Below are 20,267 nucleotides of genomic sequence, written 5' to 3'. Positions count from 1 at the left end.
AGGTCAGTTTTTCTGACTGAGGAACTCACTTGATTTCTTGGGAGCAAATCCTCCAATTTGAACTAAACCAACCTCTTTCCCTATAAAGGAGGAATCTGCAATCCATGGAAATTAAGAACCTTGTTCAAAATTTCACAGTTTTCTGTGGCTGAACATGGGTAAAGATTACTTCAATTGAATTTGGTGTAGAATTCTTTTTATAAAAGTGCTAGTTCACAAGTAGGATGTCAGAGTCAAGAAGGGCTTTTAAAAATATATTTTCAAGTCTTATTTCTAGAAATTCTAAGTCAGGGTAAGGGTGTAGCTCAGGAATCTGCATTCTGAAGACACTTCATGGGATTCTGATGTAGCAACAGGATACATTGAAAGCAGCTAATAGTAGATTCCCTTTTATTGTCTATGGATAGGTGACTTCAGATATTGGGAGAGAAAACGAGAAGTTTCAGTGGCTTTTCTCATTTTTTCTTTCTTTTTTAATTAATTAATTTTTTTTTGAGACAAAGTCTCACTCTGTCGCCCAGGCTGGAGTGCAGTGGCGTGATCTCAGCTCACCGCAGCCGCTGCCTGTCAGGTTCAAGCAATTCTCCTGCCTAGGCCTCCTGAGTAACTGGGACTATAGGCACCCGCCATAACACCTGTTTTGTATTTGTAGTACAGACTGATTTCACTGTGTTGGCCAGAATGGTCTCGATCTCCTGACCTCGTGATCCGCCCGTCTCAGCCTGTCTCAGCCTCCCAAAGTGCTGGGATTACAGGTGTGAGCCACCATACCCACTCCTTTTCTCCCTTTTTCTAGTGTAAATTTGTTTTGGACGTGTGGCCCAAGTGAGCTGGGACCAGAGTTCTGAATCTGAAACTCCACATATGCAGCACACAGGGGAATAAAATAGTTCATCAGAGATGGCAAATAGGTGTCAGATGTCTTGCTGATCTATTCCAAGGTCACTGTGTTGAGAAGGATTCTGAGGTTACTTCTAGGTTTAGTGGGAAAGAATGCCGCTACTGCCTACTATGGGCTCAGGAACTAGATGAGGTGGCTCACAAGTCAAGCACAGGGTTTTACCAGCGAAGGGAAAGCTTATCGGTTTTCTTTGGGTGTGTGCTAGCCTCCCAGGAAAGAATGGTAGCTGAACAATTTTGATATCTGAAGGACAAGGGAAATATGAAGCAAGCAACTCCCACCCACTTCCTCCACAATAGAATTTTATCTTTTAGTATTTCACTGCCATGTGCATTTCACTGCACATTATCTCAGTGGCTTGGAACACAATCATGGCATCCTGGAAATGCTGTTTTCCTGTTTTCTTTTGTCACATAGAAATTATTAATGAACTTTTAATAGCTAAATTTATCATTTTTAAGCCAGTAAGGGCAGTACAATGGCACTAGCGTCTTTGTGCACAATGCAGAAATTAGTTTTCATGTCCAGTTTTGGATCTCTAAATGACTAGCATGAAGAACTGCAAAAAACATCTAGTGTTTAAGGGTTACAAGCCACAGAGGCAAACATTTGCTGGCCATTGCCTGGTGGATGCTTTCGTCTGAATTTGATGTTTTGAAGGCTCGTGATGCTTCTGTTTAGGCGTAGGAGATGTGTTGGTTAAAAGTGTGCGTTTTGAAGCCACGCTAACTGGATTGGAACCCCATCTCTGTCATGTTTTAGTTACATGGCCTTGAGCAAGTTATTCATCCTCTTTAGTACTCAGTTTCATCACCTGTAAAATGGCGATAATCATAATATTTACTCTTAGAAGCACCTGGGTTTGTGGTAAGGCTTACATGAGCTGAGGCACGTAAAATATTTCAAAAACTGCTTGGCACAAAAAATGTTTAATAAATGTTAGCTATCAATAAAGGTTAGCTACTATGTTGTTGGTGGTGGCGGTTGATATTTTTCTGGCTATGTCAAGGGGAAGCTCAGTGTAGCGGGTGCGACAATACAGAATGGAACCATAGCCTTTCATTTTGTCTAATTTAAATAGAAACTTCTCTTTAAGAAAATAAGTATGCCAATCCCAGGACTTTGGGAGGCCGAGGTGGGCGGATCACCTGAGGTCGAGAGTTCGAGACCAGCCTGACCAACATGGAGAATCCCCGTCTCTACTAAAAATACAAAATTAGCCGAGCATGGTGGCGCATGCCTGTAATCCCAGCTACTCGGAAGGCTGAGGCAGGAGAATCACTTGAACTTGGGAAGCGGAGGTTGCAGTGAACCAGGATTGCGCCATGGCACTCCAGCCTGGGCAACAAGAGGGAAACTCTGCTTCAGGAAAAAAAAAGCATCCTCAAGTCGAAACTACAATACCTGAAAGAAAAGTGCTCAAGTATTGTGATATGGTTTGAATCTGCATCCCTGCCCAAATCTCATGTCAAATTGTAACCCCCGATGTTGGAAGTGGGGCCTGGTGGGAGGTGATTGGATCACGGGGGTGATTTCTTATGGTTTACCACCATTCCACTTGGTACTGTTGTTGTGATAGTGAGTTCTCTTGAGATCTGGTTGTTTAAAAGTGTGTGACACCTCCCCACTCTCTCTTAGTTCTCCTCCTGCCATGTAAGACACCTGCTCCCACTGTGTCTTCCCATGAGTAAAAGCTCCCTGAGGCCTCCCCAGGAGCAGATGCCACCATGTTTCCTGTACAGCCTGTGGAACTGTGAGCCAATTAAACCTCTTTTCTTCATAAATTACCCAGTCTCTTACCCAGGCATTTCTTTATAGCAGTACAAAAATGGACTCATACGTATTGTTACAGGCCAATTATAAACGAATGGACAGAGATGAGAAATTGTTTAACAGAGTCAATTGCAAAGCAGAACCGTCACAGCAAACTAGGTATTAAATACAGCCTCTAAAGAGATGCCCCTTTAAGTAAGAACAGAAATAGCATGGAACAGAATAAATTCCTTTCTCTTCCTTTGACCCTCAGAAGCGTTGGAGAAACTATGTGCCAAAGGATTACATCATTCATTGGATGATTGTTGCATAATGAAGCAGAACCACAAGCCAGTAAATGTAATATGGATTTCTGGAGGGCAAACTGAAAAAATACAGATAATTATAAAATTATCACGTTTAACTACTTAGAAATTCTTCAAGTTGAAATTTGCTCATGACCAATCTGCATCTTTAAGATCTAGTGAACTCTTTAAGAATTAGAGAATTGAAGCACGTGTTACAAAGTACTTGGATAAAGGGCTCAGTGACCTGGGAAAGACTCTCAATAGGAAGGAGGGTAAAAAGAAACTTGTAATCCAAATTAGGACAGGTGCTGCTGGCTTTTAGTTGAAAAATCTGGCTTAGGTTCCTGAAATGAAAGAGAGGCTTTCATTCAATATGGATAAGAATCTTTCATTCTGAAGCTCTTTAAAGTGAGTAACTACATGATAAACTAATGTACGTCTATTAGATAGAAATGTGTCTCTCTTTGGTAATGTGTGATAAAATGAATATAAAACAGTGAAGTCAAAATAATCTTTTCTTTGTGTAGCTCAGCAATACATGCAGGCTATTTTGAAATTGGCAAATACAAATATTAACAAACAGGAGAAAGCCAGTGAAAAGGGGGAATATGGAGGTTTGCTGAACTGAGTTCTGTGTAAGTGCAAATTGGTAAAATGGAATTCACAGCTCTCCCTCCACCTGCCACAAATTGATGAAATGGACTCAAATTGTGTGCAATAGAAGGAGCTAATGAAGGAGGGTTATAAAAGTAGCCCACAGCACCCCAAATCTATAACAGAGACATGTATTGTGTAGAAAAACATGTTCCACTGTATTGCAAAAAGAAGAGTTTTTAATTTAAAAACCATACTATGGTATGAAAATAGATCCTACAAGTCCAATGGATAATTTTAATGTTGATTATTTTAAGTGAATTCCATCACCTACAAATGAAAATATGCCAGTTAATATATAACATGATTGAAGAACACCATTAATAATGTCAAATAATCTTAAATCTGATAAACAATTACTCAGTATGCCCCATTCAGGAAAAAGACTCATTCCTGAATGTGTTGAATACTTACGAATCCACATGGTTCTCAAATGAAAGGAGAATTGGAAAAGGTGAAGTCTTAAATGCACACTCCGCAATTGCTTCTATCACTTCCTAAAAATGAGAACACATGTATTTTCAGTATGCCAGAATTTTTCATCTGTATATTCTTGAGGGGTATTAAATCTATTAACATAGTTGTTTTTTCCATTCAGAGAATTGTATCGAATGGCCTGAAATGGCTAGAAGGGATTTTGAGGGCTGCTGGATGGTGCTAATTCTGACTCTTGATTCTGGAAAGTTATAAGAAGATTGGATTTTGGTGGAGGGGAGAGAGAAATGCAAAGGAGAGGATTCTTCTGTTTGCTAATTGTATCTATTTTTTAATAATGAAAGAAATCTAATCATATTATAAACATTTGGGACAGTAAAAGAAAGCAAAAATTTTCACCCACAAATCCACTTTCTGAACCAAACCATTGTTAGCATTTCATTATATTCACTTCTAGTCTGTCTCTCATGTATTTATGTAGCTTAGTTTTAATTACAGTATATACTCAACTTGTATTTTTTAAAAAGCATTGTTATTGAGATGTAACTTTTTTGAGATATAATCTGCCCATTGAAAGTGTACAGTTCAATGGTTTTTAGTATATTCAGGAAGTCATGCGAGCACCATCCCAATATAAATTACAACATTTTTATCGCCTCAAAAAGAAATCATGTACCCACTAGTAGTCACTCCTCATTCCTGCACCCCACCCCACACACCTAGTCCCAGGCCATCATTCATCTACTTTATGTCTTCATAGATTTGCCTATTCTAATTATTTCATATAAATGTAAGCATACAATATATGATTGTTTGTGCCGACCACCTTTCACTTAGCGTGGTTTCAAAGTTCATCTAGGTTGTAACATGTATCAGTACGTCAATTTTCAATCTGCATTTTTTAAAATGTATATGTCACAAGTTTCAATATATGTACAAAATTCTAGAAAGTAAAGGTATTAAAATTGATTTAACCATCCCCAACTGTTGGACAGCTACATTTTCAGAGTTGTCATTCAAATAATTCTACAGAGAACATCTTCATTTTTTCCCTAATATCTTGATTGATTTTCTGGGAATGAATTCTCAGAAGGGGAATTCTTGATTTAAGAATATGAATACTCTTACAGTCCCTCATGTATTTCAAATTACTTTTCATTTTAGATTGCCCAGAGTAATGCATGCAGGACCAGATTTCAATGCATATTCACCAGTTTTGGGCATTATTCTTAAAAATGTTTTTCTTATTTAACTGGTAGTAAAGTGCAGTCTCATTTATTGTTTAATTATATCACTTTCAGTAGTAGTGAAGTTTCATATTCCCATACACTTGTTTTTAGTTACATTTATTTTTTTCATATTCTCCTTTTAAGTAGGGATTTCCACTCCTATTCTTTATGCCTGAGCCTTTTCTGCTATCGTCTCTACCTTCCCCATTCAATATATAGCGTTCTTTATATCCACTCCTGAAAGCTACTTCCCTGGCCCCAGAGTATAAGTAAGGCTTTCTAATTCTGTACTACATTTGCATATATCCTCTAAGAAGGATTTGCCTGCATGGAGCGAGAAGAATCACTTTTACTGTTTCTTAGAAATGAACTCACAGATTATCTTTCATACATAATCAGTTTAACTTTTATGATAGTTGAGTCTGTCAAAAAAAAGCAAGCACTATAAAAGGAAAGCAACATCCAGATTTTAAATGCTATATTTGATTTATTTGAGTATAGGCTTTGGATTCAAACAGACTTTTGAATCCTTGCCTCTGAGATTTACGAGCTGTGTGACCTTGGGAAAATCACTTAATACCTCTGTGTATTGGTTTGCTAATCTATAAAGTGCAATAAACCTCACTTCACAGATCTGTTGTGAAGACGCAGCAAGAGAAGGCAAAGGACTCAGCTCATGATGGTTATATATTCTTGATTCAACTAAGGTGCAGAGATATTAACTGACTTACCTTAAGTCATAGAGAAGAGAATCCATGATTAAACCCCAGGAAGGTTTGTCTGACTCTAGAGCTTATTAATACCCAACCATTGCAGTAACTTCCATGCAGCTAATATTCTTAGCCAGCTAAGAGCAAAGCCCTCAAAAGAACTGATAATAGAGGTCATCAAGGATGTGGATACTAAGTGTGGAAGAAAATTCATCAGCAATCTTGTCCAAAATAGGTCCCGAGTACAGTCAGGTGTCAGCACCTCCACTGCTATCATCCTGATACAAAAACCACTGCAGTGACTGCTGTGGTAGATTTTATCATCATTCCCACCTATTTGCTTCCCCCTTCCTCTGGGAGGGTTCTATCTACACACTCTGTTGACCATAGGCTTGGCCGTGGTTTTATTTTGGCCAAGGGCCTGTGTGTGAAAATGACATGTGCTGCTGCTGAGTAGAGTCTTGAAGACCCATCATGTTGTTGTCCAGCCATTTCTCTTTCTCTTCTCCCATGAGTCCAGTGATATCATAGATGTGGGTTGTTCTTGCAATATGAATTCCAAACAATAGCAATCAGATCAACAGCTGACATCTAACCTGAGTGAGAAGTAAACCGTTGTGGTTGTAAATCACTGTGATCCTGGGGTTTCTTCTTATTGCAGCGAAACCTAGGAGAAGCTGACTGACAGGGTCTTTTTACTGCTTTCCTGGCTTCTAGTACTTGCCACTGTATTCCACACCATAGCCAGAGTCATTGCTCCTAAACATGAGTAGACAGTTTCGCTCCTTTTTATAAACTTTCCCATGACCTCCCATTTCACATGGAATGAAATCCAAATTCATTATCATAATCTACACAGCCTAACTTGATCTGGCACCTGCCATTTCTTTAAATTCATCTCCTTTTCCTCTCCCTCTCTGTCACCTGGATACAGTCCATTGATCTTGTTGCTTTTGCTTGAATACATCAAGCATGCTTTCATCTCACCATCTTTGCACTTTGTTCCTTCAGTCAAAAATACTCACATGAAAGCATGATTTACTGCATTGATTTGGGAGTAAGTACAGCACCTGTGCCTAAACATCACCTTACCAAAGGCCTGCCTCCACCATCCAGACAGCATAACTCAGCTCTCTCTTTTCCTTGCCCACTAATTTAGATTGCTTTAAAAGGCATGTTTCTATGCACCGTATCTTTGTTTTTATTTTGATCTATCTTTGCTCACTAGACAGTGTAAACTTCTTGAGATAAGAACTTGTTTTCTTCACTGTTCTGCTAAGGCACATTCTAGATGCTCACGAAACACTTTCAGATGAATGAATGAACTCCTAATATATGACAGAAGAGAAACAGAATTTATGTAATTGTGTTCCCGTTTATTCTTCTATTGACTAGCTCAGATGTCAGCACACATTTTTCATAAAGGACCAGGTAGTATTTTAGGCTTTGCTGGCCATATGGTTTCTATTTCTATGGCAATTATTCAACTCTGCCTTTGTAGCTCGTGATGATTAATTTTATGTGTCAACTTGACTGGGTCATGGGGTGCCCAGATATTTGGTTAAACATTCTTCTGGGTGTCTCTGTGAGGGGTTTCCGGATGAGATTAACATTTGAATTGGTAGACCGAGTTAAGCAGCCTGCCCTCCCTAATGTGGATGGGCCTCATTCAACCCACTGGAAGCCTGAATAGGAAAAAAAAAAAAAAAAAGAGTAAAGGAGAATTTGCTGTTTCTGCCCGACTGTTTTTGAGCTGGGACATTGGTCTTCTCCTACCTTGAGACTTGGACTTGGACTGCAGCTTACACCATTAGCTCTTCTTATTCTTAGGCCTTTGGATCAGGACTGGTATCGTACCATTAGGTCAGCTGGGTCTCTAGCTTGCCAGCTGCAGATCTTGGGATTTCTCAGCCTCCATAACCACATGAGCCAGTTCCTTTTAATAACTCTGTCTCTCCAGAGAGTCCAGACTAATGCATAGCCCCAAAGCAGCCACAGATAATATGTAAACAATTGGATGTGGCTGTGTTCCAATAAAGCTTAATTCACAAAAGCAGGTGGCAGGATAAATGTGGCCTGCAGAAGATAGTTTGTTGACCCTTGGACTAGTCTGATCGTTGGCTTGAGCAAAGCTTAAAACTTGATTGTAACCAAAGATAAATGTAATTTTGTATTACAGAAGGTTGAATGTTGATTCATACTTTATAGCCAGATTAACTTTTTAACAACTTCATGGCTGAAATTTCCAATAAACATTAAAAAAGTCCTTCAAATACATATGTAAATAAAAGTGTAATTAGTCTTTGCTAACTTTTCTTTTCTTTTCTTTTTTTTTTTTTTTTTTTTGAAACGAAGTCTTGCTCTGTTGCCCAGACTGGAGTGCTGTAGTGTGATCTTGGCTCACTGTAACCTCTGCCTCCTTGGTTTGGGCGATTCTTGTGCCTCAGCTCCCAGGCAGCTGGGACTACAGGCATGTACCACCACACCCAGCTAATTTTTTGTATTTTTAGTAGAGATGGGGTTTCGCCATGTTGACCAGGCTGGTTTTGAACTTCTGACCTCAAGTGATCTGCCTGCCTCAGCCTCCCAAAGTGCTGGGATTACAGGCATGAGCCACTGCGCCCGGCCATCTTTGCTAACTTTTCTGATGATGGCTGTCTTCATTGTCTGTTTGAGAACTTCTCCAGCTGCCTTTAATAATGAAAGTGGATTGTAGGCTCGCCTCATTAGTATTTAGGCCAAGGAGAGTCAAATCTGAAGGTGGGTAAGACCCCTCCTCCCCTCCTTCCCTCCTCTAATTTAGGAAGTGGGTATTTAGCTCCAGGTCAAATCTCTCTCATATCTTTATCTTTGGCTGATAAAATGTGAGTGTTTCTCTGGGCCTCTTAGACTTGTAAGGAGTCCATGCCCCCCATCTTCCTGGCTCCCTGGGTTTCATTCTCTTTTCCCACAGTGGGGATGCTAGTGTGGTCTGAACTACAGCTGGGCCACTGGGGTTCCTAGATCTTCCTGTCTTGCTTCCCCTGCTTTTCCCTTTGTCCTGCCTCTGACATTGTGTACTTCTGATCTTGTGTGCTTGGCTTAGGACTCATGTTTGCAGTGGAGCATCCAAGCTCATCTGTTGTTCCCTTCTCTGCTCCTACTGGGCCCCTAACCAAGGCCTGGGCTGTGTTTAGTTTACTACGATTTGGGCTTCTGGTACCTTCCTGGAGATGAAGCGGATGCCATGGGTTGAGCATAGAGGATGCCCACACCTTCTACCATGGTAGCCTTACAGATGACTTAATTCAGCCCCCCACCTTCACTCTGGCTTAATAAGTCCATGCCTATGTAATACACAACCATTATATTTACAGAAAGAAAGCTAACATTTGGCTTTTATGCATTTCAATGATAACATCCAAAGCTAACATTTATAGAGTAGTCACTGCATGCCATGCATAGTTTAAGCAATATTTGTGTAATAAGTAGGGTTATTGCATGCTTACTTACAACCACCCTAGGAGGTAAGCACTATTATCATCTCCATTTTGCTGATAACAAAGGAGACTTGCACTGGGAAGGAAGCTTCTCCAAGGTCTTGCAGTGACTGAATGGAAGAACTTGTACTGGATCCCTGGCAGTCATCTCCAGAGTAGCATCCTTACCTTCTGTGTCCACCTTTCTCTCTTTCTCACCCATCCTTCTCCCTCCTCTCTCTGTCCACCTCTCCCCATCTCTACCATAACTTTAGCTAGCAGCTTAGGAAAACTTTTTCAATTATTAAACCAAAAAAAATTACTAAATTTCATCTAATAATTTTAGTTGGGAGCAACTGAAAACTTTAGAAGTTCCACTGGAGAACTTTCATGCTTTTGTGCCTTTGAAATATTTTGTATGGTGTGCGTGATCAGTTAGGATGAGAAAACCAGTTATAGCTTTTAAGTTTCATTCTTTCCTACTTGCTATAATTGGTGGACATTGGATGTGAAAGTACGGTAATGCTCCATTGCTCTTTATCAAGCCAAAATTGTTTTTCAGAGACTTGTAACACTAGATTCAATAATCTATAAGCCATATGGTTCAATTACTAAACTCCAGTGAGACAAACTGGCCTTGAAATCCTTTATCCTCGACAGACAACAGTAGGATGTACTTGGATATCCATTTTATATGTGCATTTAGGTAGCCGTGAAATTGAATCCTAAATTATTGTTTCTCTCAGGGAATGAATGACACTTTATTTTCAGAAATGCTGGATTTAACCTACTCAAATTTAATATGTTTTCCTCATATATTTTATTACATTATCCAGTTTTCCATCTTATGTAATTGCTGGTTAAAAGGAAGCTGCCTAAAGGGAGAAAAACCACCCTGGGAAGGAGGTGGGTGGGTGGTGTCAAGCGTAAGGAGAAAGGATATTGGGTGGGAGAAGAGAGAATGAAAACTAAGTGGTGAATTGCTATGTCATGGCCACCAGGAAGGCTAAGGTGATAAGGCATAGAAACAGATATATGGGATAAATAATAAAGCCAGACTACAAAACAAAAAGCCCTTCATAAAGAAGCTGAATGTCTCCTTTCCCAGAATGTAACTTTTTATTTTGACCCATACAGTAAACAGGGAGCAAATGCCAATAGGATCTCTTGCTTTTGGGATCTATCACACAGAAGCTTTCCAGGTCACACATACTGAAAGCAGATACGCTGGGTGACATAAAAATGAACTCTGCAATCAGTTTATTTTGCTGCTGCACTATGCAGTGTAGCTATAGAATATAGTCTAATTATACTGTGAATATCTGGCCCAAATGTTCAGGGCAGCTAAAACTGGCAAATGTTGGGGGAATGTTTTCCCTGCCTGTACCAACATATTATGTGTAGGATGGAGAAAGACAAATTCACTTAACTGATGAGCAGAGGCAAGAAAGACTGAAAATGGAGGTTGTGCTATATTTGATCTACTTGCTCTGGAAAGGGAAAATTCATTCAAAAACATTTATTGAGCACCTGCCATATGTCAGGTTCTGCTCAAAGAAGAGAACTTGGGACAGATCAGGGAAGAGAACAAAGAGCCCTGTCTTTGTGGAGCTTACGCATTAGTAGAAGGGACAATAAACAAGGAACACAGGAATTAAGCAAATTAGGCAGATTGTTGGAAGGTGATATGATAAGTGTCTTAGGAAAATACATTACTAAAAAGTGGGGGTGTCAGGGGTTATGTCAGTAGTGTGGGGATTGGGAGTGGTGGCTGGTGACAGTATTAAATAGGTCGGTCCCAGGAGGCCTCACTGAGAAGGTGACATTTGAGGAAGGGTTCAAGGAGGCAAGGGAAGAACCAGGCAGATACCTATGAGAATACCATTCCAGGCAGAGGGAACAGCCTGTGCAAAGGCTGTGAGGTGGGACCAGCCTGGCACAGCCAATGAACAGCAAGGTCAGTATTGTTGGAGCCCAGTGGGTAAGTGGGAAAGCAGTAAGAAACAAGGTAATGGGATTGCAGATTATGTAGGGCCTTGTGCCCTGTTTCTCTTCTTACTCTTTCTTACAAAGTCACTTTACACACCGGGTTCAGGGAAAGCAGACTGCATGCTGATAATCATGCAAGCAGTGTTGGGACTAGGATGAGGCAAGAGAGGCGACTAAGTGCAAAATTTAAAGAGACACTCACTCTCTAGTGCCAACTCTGTGCTTACACAGCCCTGAGAGCAAAGACGTCCTTAAATTTTACTTGCTAGGAGACTTACTTGCCTTTCCTAGTCTTAGTCCTGATGCAAAGCATCCTTGCTACTGTATATCAGTCTGCAAAATAGGTTGGCATTTCCACTCCCCACATCCATCCTCACCCACTATCACCTACCCACATCTCAGCCAGAACTGTCTATCCTGCTATGTGCATTAGCAGGAGGAATAGCTGGAAAAACCAACTGGGATGATGAATTCACTCCTCTCTTTAGCCATCCTGGTCACCTCCCCATTCCCAACTCTAGCAGGCAGAGAGAGAAAGCAGCATTCTGGGCTAGATTTTAGTCTTTACGCCTCTCACCCACTGGCAAGTGTGTGGACGTGGTTGAGAAGCCATGCTTCCAGAGCCCAGGAAGAGATGTTCAATCAGCCTGTGACTCTGGGATTACAGATGTAATTGAAGAACCACTTCTATGATCAAGTGCACAAGGAGAGTCACTCCAAGTTGACTCAATGGCAGGCAGAGGCCAAGAAGCAAATGCTTCACATAAAATAAATATGCCTTAGGATGTGCTTGGTGTTTATTCTCCCACAAGGAACTCAGAGAACTTGGAGGATTTTAAATTATTAAGAAAATAACAATTGCTTCTCACAATGTCTCTGGGGCGTAGACAGGGCAGTGGCCTGAGGAGTGGGGCAGGTCTTCCTGGCGGATGGACAGTGTGCGGTGCCACCAGCTCTCAGCTCCATCAGGGCGTGCTGTCTGCCATTCCAGGAGCATCATCATCCATCAACAGACAGATGAGCCCAAGCTGCACTGGCTCCACATGGGGGTCACCTGTCTCCACCACTTTTTCTTAAAGAGCCCAACTGTTAGACTGCATCTTAGGCAGTTGACAAAGGACCATAGCAAGGTCTGAGAGGGAGGAAGCAAGACTATGGAAATGAATTAAACATTGATTTTCCACTTAAGAAAATGCAAGGGTCATAATCATGCTCAATTTCAGGAACAGACACAGCTTTTAAAGATTTTGATCAGAATTAATGTCAACCCCATATTAAACTTTGTTGTAAAATTTAAGTGAAGGGTGCTATTTTCTCTAATTATTGCACTGTAGACTAAGTTGAAGAAATGAAAAGTCGTATTCCTTACGCACAGCATAATACACATATTTTTAGGTGTGAATGATATTACTGCTGAAAACATTTTTATTATTGTCTAATACAGCAACTTCGATCAGAAAAATCCTTTTGTCTGAACAGAAACTTGGCTGTGCCTTGAAAATCTTGCTTCTTGTTAACTGCTTTCTTCAGTGATCACTGTTTATTTTCTCACATCTCAAGTGTTTCACAGTAAGAAGCTGGGGTTTGGGATCTTTTTGCTCTCAATGCTACTTCTAAAACACTACCTTTTAATCTTCTTAAAAAAAAACAATCCTAGTTCCCATGAGGCAGCCAAAAGAGTTTTTACCTCTTCTTCACTTCTGCCATCTACTGAGCCACCCTCATTCAGCAAAGAGTTGGCAAGTGGCTCGCAGTTTCTTCATCCAAAGCTTCGTCACTAACCTTGGTGATATTAACACTGAATTCATCCCATATTCTAGCTTCTCAGTACTCTGACCTCCCATGTTCAATAGCCTTGTCTCTACTCACCTTAGTTACTTACATACTTGGACTCTGTTTCCTTGGTTGCTTCAGAAAAGAGTTGGTGACACTTCCCTGAGACCCAGGTATCCAAGGCAATAGGGCTTATGCCTTGGGACCTAGTGCGAGAGGTTGTCCTCTGGCCCTTCTCTTCTGATTCCCATTTAAAGGGGTCAAAAAGCCTGAGTCAGCCAAGAGAACATGTTCCCTGAAGCCCACAACTTCTTTCTCCAGTCACTCTCCAAGTACCTAGGACCCCATATTTCCCCTACTCCAATGGCATCAATCCCCTGGGGAAGGCTCTTTTGCAGGACATGTGGACAGACTTTAGATATTTGGGTTTGGGTGTCCATACACATGAATGTGTGGCCCTTTGTGGTGCAAAATAGAGCTAAGGGTGGAAAAAGAAGAGAGACCAAATGCACCTCATTTCTCACTAACAAGAATGGCTGATGCATCTTTATCAATAACCGATTTAGTCCTGCTTCCTAGATAGGATTTACTAAGATACCCTCTCATAGGATTGTTTCTGCTTCCTGACAGCACCCAATCCATTGCAAAACGCTTCTCTCTTGAACCGTCCCCCAAATCACCTACTATAAGCACAAGTCCTGTAAGTCCTCTCTAATACACTTTTACTGAGACATCCCAGCTCCCTACAACATGTGTTCTCCTTTGTTGTATGAGCAAACAAACCCAACTTGACCATAGGTATGTTCCTAGGGGTCTCTGACTGATAGACACCAACATTCCAAAAGCTAGCATCACAGAATGGAATCTTACATATTAATTAACAGTAGTAATTACTATTATCATCATGATAAGAAAGCCAAAAAATCTAGAGTTACCTGAAACAATATTAATGAATCTTCTAAACAATGTGGAATGAAAAAAGCGAGTCATAAAATAATGTATACTATAGTGTGAATCAATTTACAAGTGAAAAAAATTGGTGAAGCTACATCATTTAGGGCTGCACATAAATTTGTACTTTGTGCTCTAAAGAAGTGCAAAGTAGGGACTACTGTAATAGTCAGGATGGTGGTCACCTCTGAGGGTAAACAGGTCATTCTGATGGGAATGGATACATGGAAGTGTTTCAGGTACCCCCCAAGTTTCTATTTCTTGATTTAGATGATAGTTACATGGATGCATACTTTATAGCCATTAGTCTAAATAAGTTGTCTGTATTCTTTATGTGTGTTATATTTCATAAAAATAAAATGCAAGAAATTAGGAGTAAGAGCGCTAAAGAGGACAAGACAAATACATTGATATTTCCTTTCACAAGACAGTTTCCTTAGAATTTGGTCAGCATGAATTAATTCACCTGATGCCAATTATTCATGAAGAAACAGCCAGATTTTAGCCTCTGAAATTGCAAAGATGATTAACAGCCTTTGGACTTAATTGTGACCACTGGGACTTTCTACCTTAGGAGGCTTTAACCAAAAGGAATCAGGTGTCCCCAGTTGCCTCTCTTAGTAACATTCATATACTCTACCTTGAAAGATATTTCAGTTGTCATGGTGAAGCCATGGGTGATGACAGGTTCCTCTTCTGCAGTCCGTCCCTTCCAGCAGTCCAGCTCCACACAGCGACAACCAGACAGGAGCACTTGGCGATACATCTCAACAGAGGAGTTTCCAGCCAGTTGGCCAGCTATAAAACACCAACAAAACAAACCCCAGATTCCCATGAAGCAAGGAAGACAGTGGTGCTTTCTTAGAAAGGCTCCTCAATAATGGGAAAACAAAGAGTCTAAGAGCTGGAGCAGTTATTCTTTGCCTTTCTTCTGCCTCAACATACCAGAAGGTAATGGCTCAATCTCAAATAGAATCCATAGTAGTGCTTTTGGGAAAGATAGGGAATTGTAACAATAACAACGATGCATGTTTATTAACTATTTACCATGTGCCAATTACAGGTTTTTGGACTGTATATATACTAAACATTTAATCTTCACAAAAAGTCTCTGTGGCATAACTATTTAATAAAAAAATACCCATTTCACATAATAAAATGGCACAGAGTTCAGTTGCCCAAGTTTCCAATGCTAGGAAGTAGAAGATCCAGGATTATAGCATCAAAACTCACTCTTTTAATTCTGACTGCCTCCTGATGAGAATTTATTGTTGGAAACTATTATATAAGTCAGCTGCCTCTGACACATTTGCCGAAGGCACAAATGCTGAGAAAAGCTAAACATTGTTTTTTTAAAGTGCTCTTTAAAAAAAAATAAATTTAAGGCCGGGCGCGGTGGCTCATGCCTGTAATCCCAGCACTTTGGGAGGCCAAGGCGGGCAGATCACGAGGTCAGGAGATCGAGACCATCCTGGCTAACATGGTGAAACCCCGTCTCTACTAAAAATACAAAAAATTAGCTGGGCATGGTGGCGTGCGCCTGTAGTCCCAGCTACTCAGGAGGCTGAGGCAGGAGAATGGTGTGAACCCAGGAGGTGGAGCTTGCAGTGAGCTGAGATGGTGCCACTGCACTCCAGCCTGGGCAACAGAGTGAGACTCTGTCTCAAAAATAAATAAATAAATAAATAAATAAATTTAAATTAAACAAAGAAGTGCAAAACTTATTCTCTAATAATTACAAAATGTTGTTGAAAGAAACTAAAGAAGACCCAAATAAATGGAAATACATCTCATGTTCATGGAGCAGAAGACTTGGTATTGCTAAGATGACACTAGTCCCCACCATTGGCCTAAAGATTCAATTCTTATCAAAATCTCACCAGGCTTTTTTGGAAATAATTGACAAGCTGATCCAAAGTTCATATAGAAATGTAAGGAACCTGAAACAGCCAAAAGCAATCTTGAAAAATAAGAACAAAGATGGAGGAATCACACTTCTCAAAACTTACAACAAAGCTACAGTAATCAAGACCATGTGGTACTGGCATAAAGACAGACATATAGATTAATGGAAATAGAATTGAGATTTCCAAAATAAACCCTCAATTTATGGTCAACTGACTTTCAACAATTGCCAAGACAATTCAGTGCAGAAAGAACAGTCTTCAATAGTGTTGGGACAACTGGATAACCACATAAAAATAAAAAAAGAACTTGGATCCTTACCTCATACCATAGAGAACTAAACTCAAATTGGATCAAGTATACAAATATAAGAGCTAAAACTACAAAACATTTAGGAGAAAACACAGCAGTAAATTTTTGTGACCTTGATTAGGCAATGGTTTTGTAGATACAACACCAAAAACACAAGCAACAGAAGAAAAAGATAAACTTTACCAGAATTGGACTTCTGTGAATAGAACTAACATACCCTAGTAAAGTGATGAGAATTATTATAATGAAGGCACCTGAAAGGTCTGAGGGCCTTGATTATAATACACAGGGCATGGAAGCCAAAAGCTCCTATTTTACTTAAGTCAATGGAAGTCACTAATTTCAGGATAAACTATTTTTGAAAGAGTAATAATAAATAGCTCTTGCAACAGGCCCATTAGCAACACACAAATTGAAGTCTTTGGTTTTCCCTATTAAATATTTTCTTTGATTTATACTCTATAAGCCCCAATCATTTTTTAAAAAGTTTTTCTTTGAGATGGGATCTCACTCTGTCACCCAGGCTAGAGTGCAGTGGTGTGATCATAGCTCACTGAAGCTTCAACCCCCTAGGCTCAAGTCATCCTCCTTCCTAAGCCTCCTAAGTAACTGGGACCACAGATGTGCACGGGCATGCTCAACTAATTTTTGTATTTTCTTTAGAGACAGGGTCTCCTTATGTTGCCCAAGTTGGTCTCAAACTCCTGGGCTCAACCGATCCTCCTACCTCTGCCTCAGGAAGTGCTGAGACTACAGGTATAAACCACCACAATTGGCCTACCATCATTTTTTTTAAATAGCCAGTTAAAAGATGGCATATTGATGCAAACTGTTAAAATGACTTTGAAATGGACAAGATGTGCCCCGTGGAGACACACAGGACAAAGAAAATGGGATTAAGCCTACTAGCTTAATTTTATTTTTATATGCATGTCATAATACTCAACCACCAGCATAACAAAAGGATGACATTTTTGAGTTCTTTAGAGCCCTGGTAAATGCACTGAAAGGCTGATTAAGTGGGTCTGCATAATAACTTTTCTCTACTGGAAAAATGGGATGTTTTTAACACAAAGATGCATTTGGAAAAGCAGCAACACTGACAAAATGATCTAGAAACTTCCTGATGCTGGATAATCAAATTGCCATTCCTAATTGCCTCAAAGCTCATTGTCATGGCAAAGATTTACAAAGGTCTTTTCTGCATTAGGGACAAGGGGACAGTGGGAGTAAAGGGGAAAAGACAAACATTTATATGTTATTTCTAAACTTAAAGGGGTGCTACCATAGCTAAAGGAAGTGAATAATTCAAATATTATCAGGTTATTTAATTTAAAATGCTTGCTTCTGCAGAAAATTGCACCGGTATTAAAGAATAGAGCAGATTTTTGTGTGTACTGTTTAGAGAATTGTTTAAGCACATCACTGACTATATCAACACAATTACATATTGTACAATTTCGGAATCAATTTCATTAATACTAGTTGAATGTTACTAACTTTAGTAAGGATAGTGTGATGAATTTAATCAGATTTAACAGTGTATCGAAGTACCTAACAGACACTAGAGCATTCTGTAATAAGAGGTTCAAAGTTTTGAGAAACATTTCCTTAGATTTTCTTGTGAATATTTTTAATCAAAGAACAATTAGAAGGAATTTGATGTATCTTTTGAATGTTGATCAGTTAATGTTTTGAAAACCATGGTAAGGCATGAGGTTGGGTTTGTGAGATGCAAAGGAATGTGGGGAAAAAAACTGAAGAATAAAAAAGAGAAAGAGTTTATTGTCCACCTAAGACCAACAGAATCCCTCCAAGGTAAACTCATTGTTCATTCTTAAAATGAATACCTTTTATTAGAAATGGAACCCTCCCAAAGAAAGCATACTTTGAGAAAACCCACATTTATCCATAATTATCCTATTCCTTGGAATGCATATTAGGTTCCCTGTATGTTTTACTTCATTTATGGAAATATTTTTCAAACACATGTATTCATTTTCTCTGTTACTCTCTTCTTTTCTGCCTTAAGCCTCAAAGCTGATTTATTTTTGTTCCCTAAAATTCTTAACTCCTCATTATTACATCTCATCTACTCATTATATTTCCATTTGAATATATTGAATAAATATAGCTTCTGGGGCTAGCAGATCGCTGAAGGTTCAGATTAGTGATAGGTCATGAGTCATTCAACCTTTGGTATTTCTGAAACTAGTATTTGACATCATCTCTCCCTGGCTCTGAACACCCTCTGGAATACATTCCAAGCCCATGATTGAACTTGGGAGCTGAAGCTCCTTCTCAGAGTAATTCATAATACCGCTCCAAGTCACAGCTCTGCAACTTCTCACTTGACTGCATTCATTTTGGGTGGCTGGTTACATTCCCTTGAGCTTTGTCTCAGATTACCCAATGCATCCAGGGATGGAAAAAACCAGAAGATCGAAAATAGCAATCCCTCCATTAACACAAACTTCTGAAGAATTTCTCATCTTGCAGTGGCTGATGATTAATTGCCTGTTTTCATATTTATCATTAATGTCTTCCCTCCAACCTCCAGGGTAAGAAGGTTCCAGAATGTGATATATTTGTTAATTCAGTGGCCTTCTTCAATAGTCATTGTCCCCTTCAACAGATGGAGATGAGGACTATATTTCCTTGCTTTCAATGCTATGACAGCCATTCAGGGCATATAATCTCATGGCTACACCTGAGGAAACTGTCCAAAATGCAGAGAATGTATTATTTGTCTTGACCCTCTCTAGATGCATCTGTTTGATCTGATTTCTCACTTACATGGTATCTGCCTGCTGCCCCAGTGAAACCATGGTGCTCTCTTGAATACAGAGCAATTGCCATGAGATGGCTTAGGAGACAAAGTGTCTATGTAAGAGCCTAAAGTCATTTCCACTCTTGAGAAAACGACTTCAAGTATATACTTTACTGATTATAGGAGCTTCACCATATGTGTTTGTACATATTCCCCAAAACATTTTCTGTGGGAGGCAAAATACTGGTTACTGGGGATATGAAAATGATATGAGACATATTCCTTTACCCTCACCATCCAGGTAGGGAGGCAAACATCAATTTCTTCCCATTCTTACACTTCTGGTTGCCCATTCTGTCTCTTCTTTCTCTTTTTCCTTGCCAATAAAATATTTTATCTAGGTTCTGATATGCTTCAGGGTCTTCTCTGCAGCCTTGGGGTAAATCTTGATTCTTCTCAGTCAGTCATGGTAGTTCTATGGCCCATGTTAGCAATTACTGTGGGCATTGCTGTGTGGTGTGACTCTGAGCTATATATAACATGGCATAAAGAATGCCTACCAGATTGAGGGGACAGAGGTGGGGGGCTGTCAGGGAACCTCTAGGAACATTTTCTTCACTCTTAGAAGGGTCACAAGAACGTTCGCCATGTCCTTTGTGGATCTTGTTTCATAGGGAGGTAATGCTTAGGGTACACAGTCATCTTGAAACCATAAGGGTACCAAAAAGACAGAAAGCACCTGGGTCTTCCATGATATTAATGAATTCCTGATTTAACCAATCCTCAACCACTCTACTCCTGGGTGCCTTGCTGTGTGAGGTAATACACTGCTTAAATCTTTAAGCCATTAAATAATAGCATCCTATTACTTTCAGCCACAAGAACCCTGGCTGTTTTAATTTATCTCCATTTTACAAACAAACCAAGGCTCAAATGAGTTAAGTATGTCGTTTACTTAAAGGCCATTTTAAACTGGGCCCTATTTATTTCCTAAGCTCACCTTCTTTTCATTCTACCACCTGACTTTCTTAGGTCTGTGTGTGCTCTAAAGCAAAAGTAAATGATAAAACGTTGCATATGCTAAGGGCTAAATGAGTGGGAGAGATGGGAAAGAGAGGAG

The 20,267-nt window shown here is 39.8% G+C and overlaps 1 protein-coding gene across 5 annotated transcripts in view; it reads right to left on the bottom strand.

Annotated features, from left to right (window-relative positions):
* Positions 1 to 20,267, bottom strand: part of PLCB1 (phospholipase C beta 1) — a 749,553-nt gene that overhangs the window by 173,143 nt on the left and 556,143 nt on the right. For all 5 annotated transcript variants that reach the window (XM_054468236.2, XM_063659059.1, XM_063659060.1 and 2 more), the window contains 2 exons: positions 14,801 to 14,958; positions 4,030 to 4,112 (listed from right to left, as the gene is read on the bottom strand). In XM_054468236.2, coding sequence (XP_054324211.1) covers positions 4,030 to 4,112; positions 14,801 to 14,958 — 241 coding nt within the window. The remainder of the gene's footprint in view (positions 1 to 4,029; positions 4,113 to 14,800; positions 14,959 to 20,267) is intronic.

This window comes from Pongo pygmaeus, chromosome 21 (assembly GCF_028885625.2).
Source record: "Pongo pygmaeus isolate AG05252 chromosome 21, NHGRI_mPonPyg2-v2.0_pri, whole genome shotgun sequence".
Taxonomy (NCBI): Eukaryota; Metazoa; Chordata; class Mammalia; order Primates; family Hominidae; genus Pongo; species Pongo pygmaeus.
The sequence above is the reverse complement of the archived record's forward strand: the minus strand, read 5'-3'. Positions and strand labels throughout refer to the sequence as shown.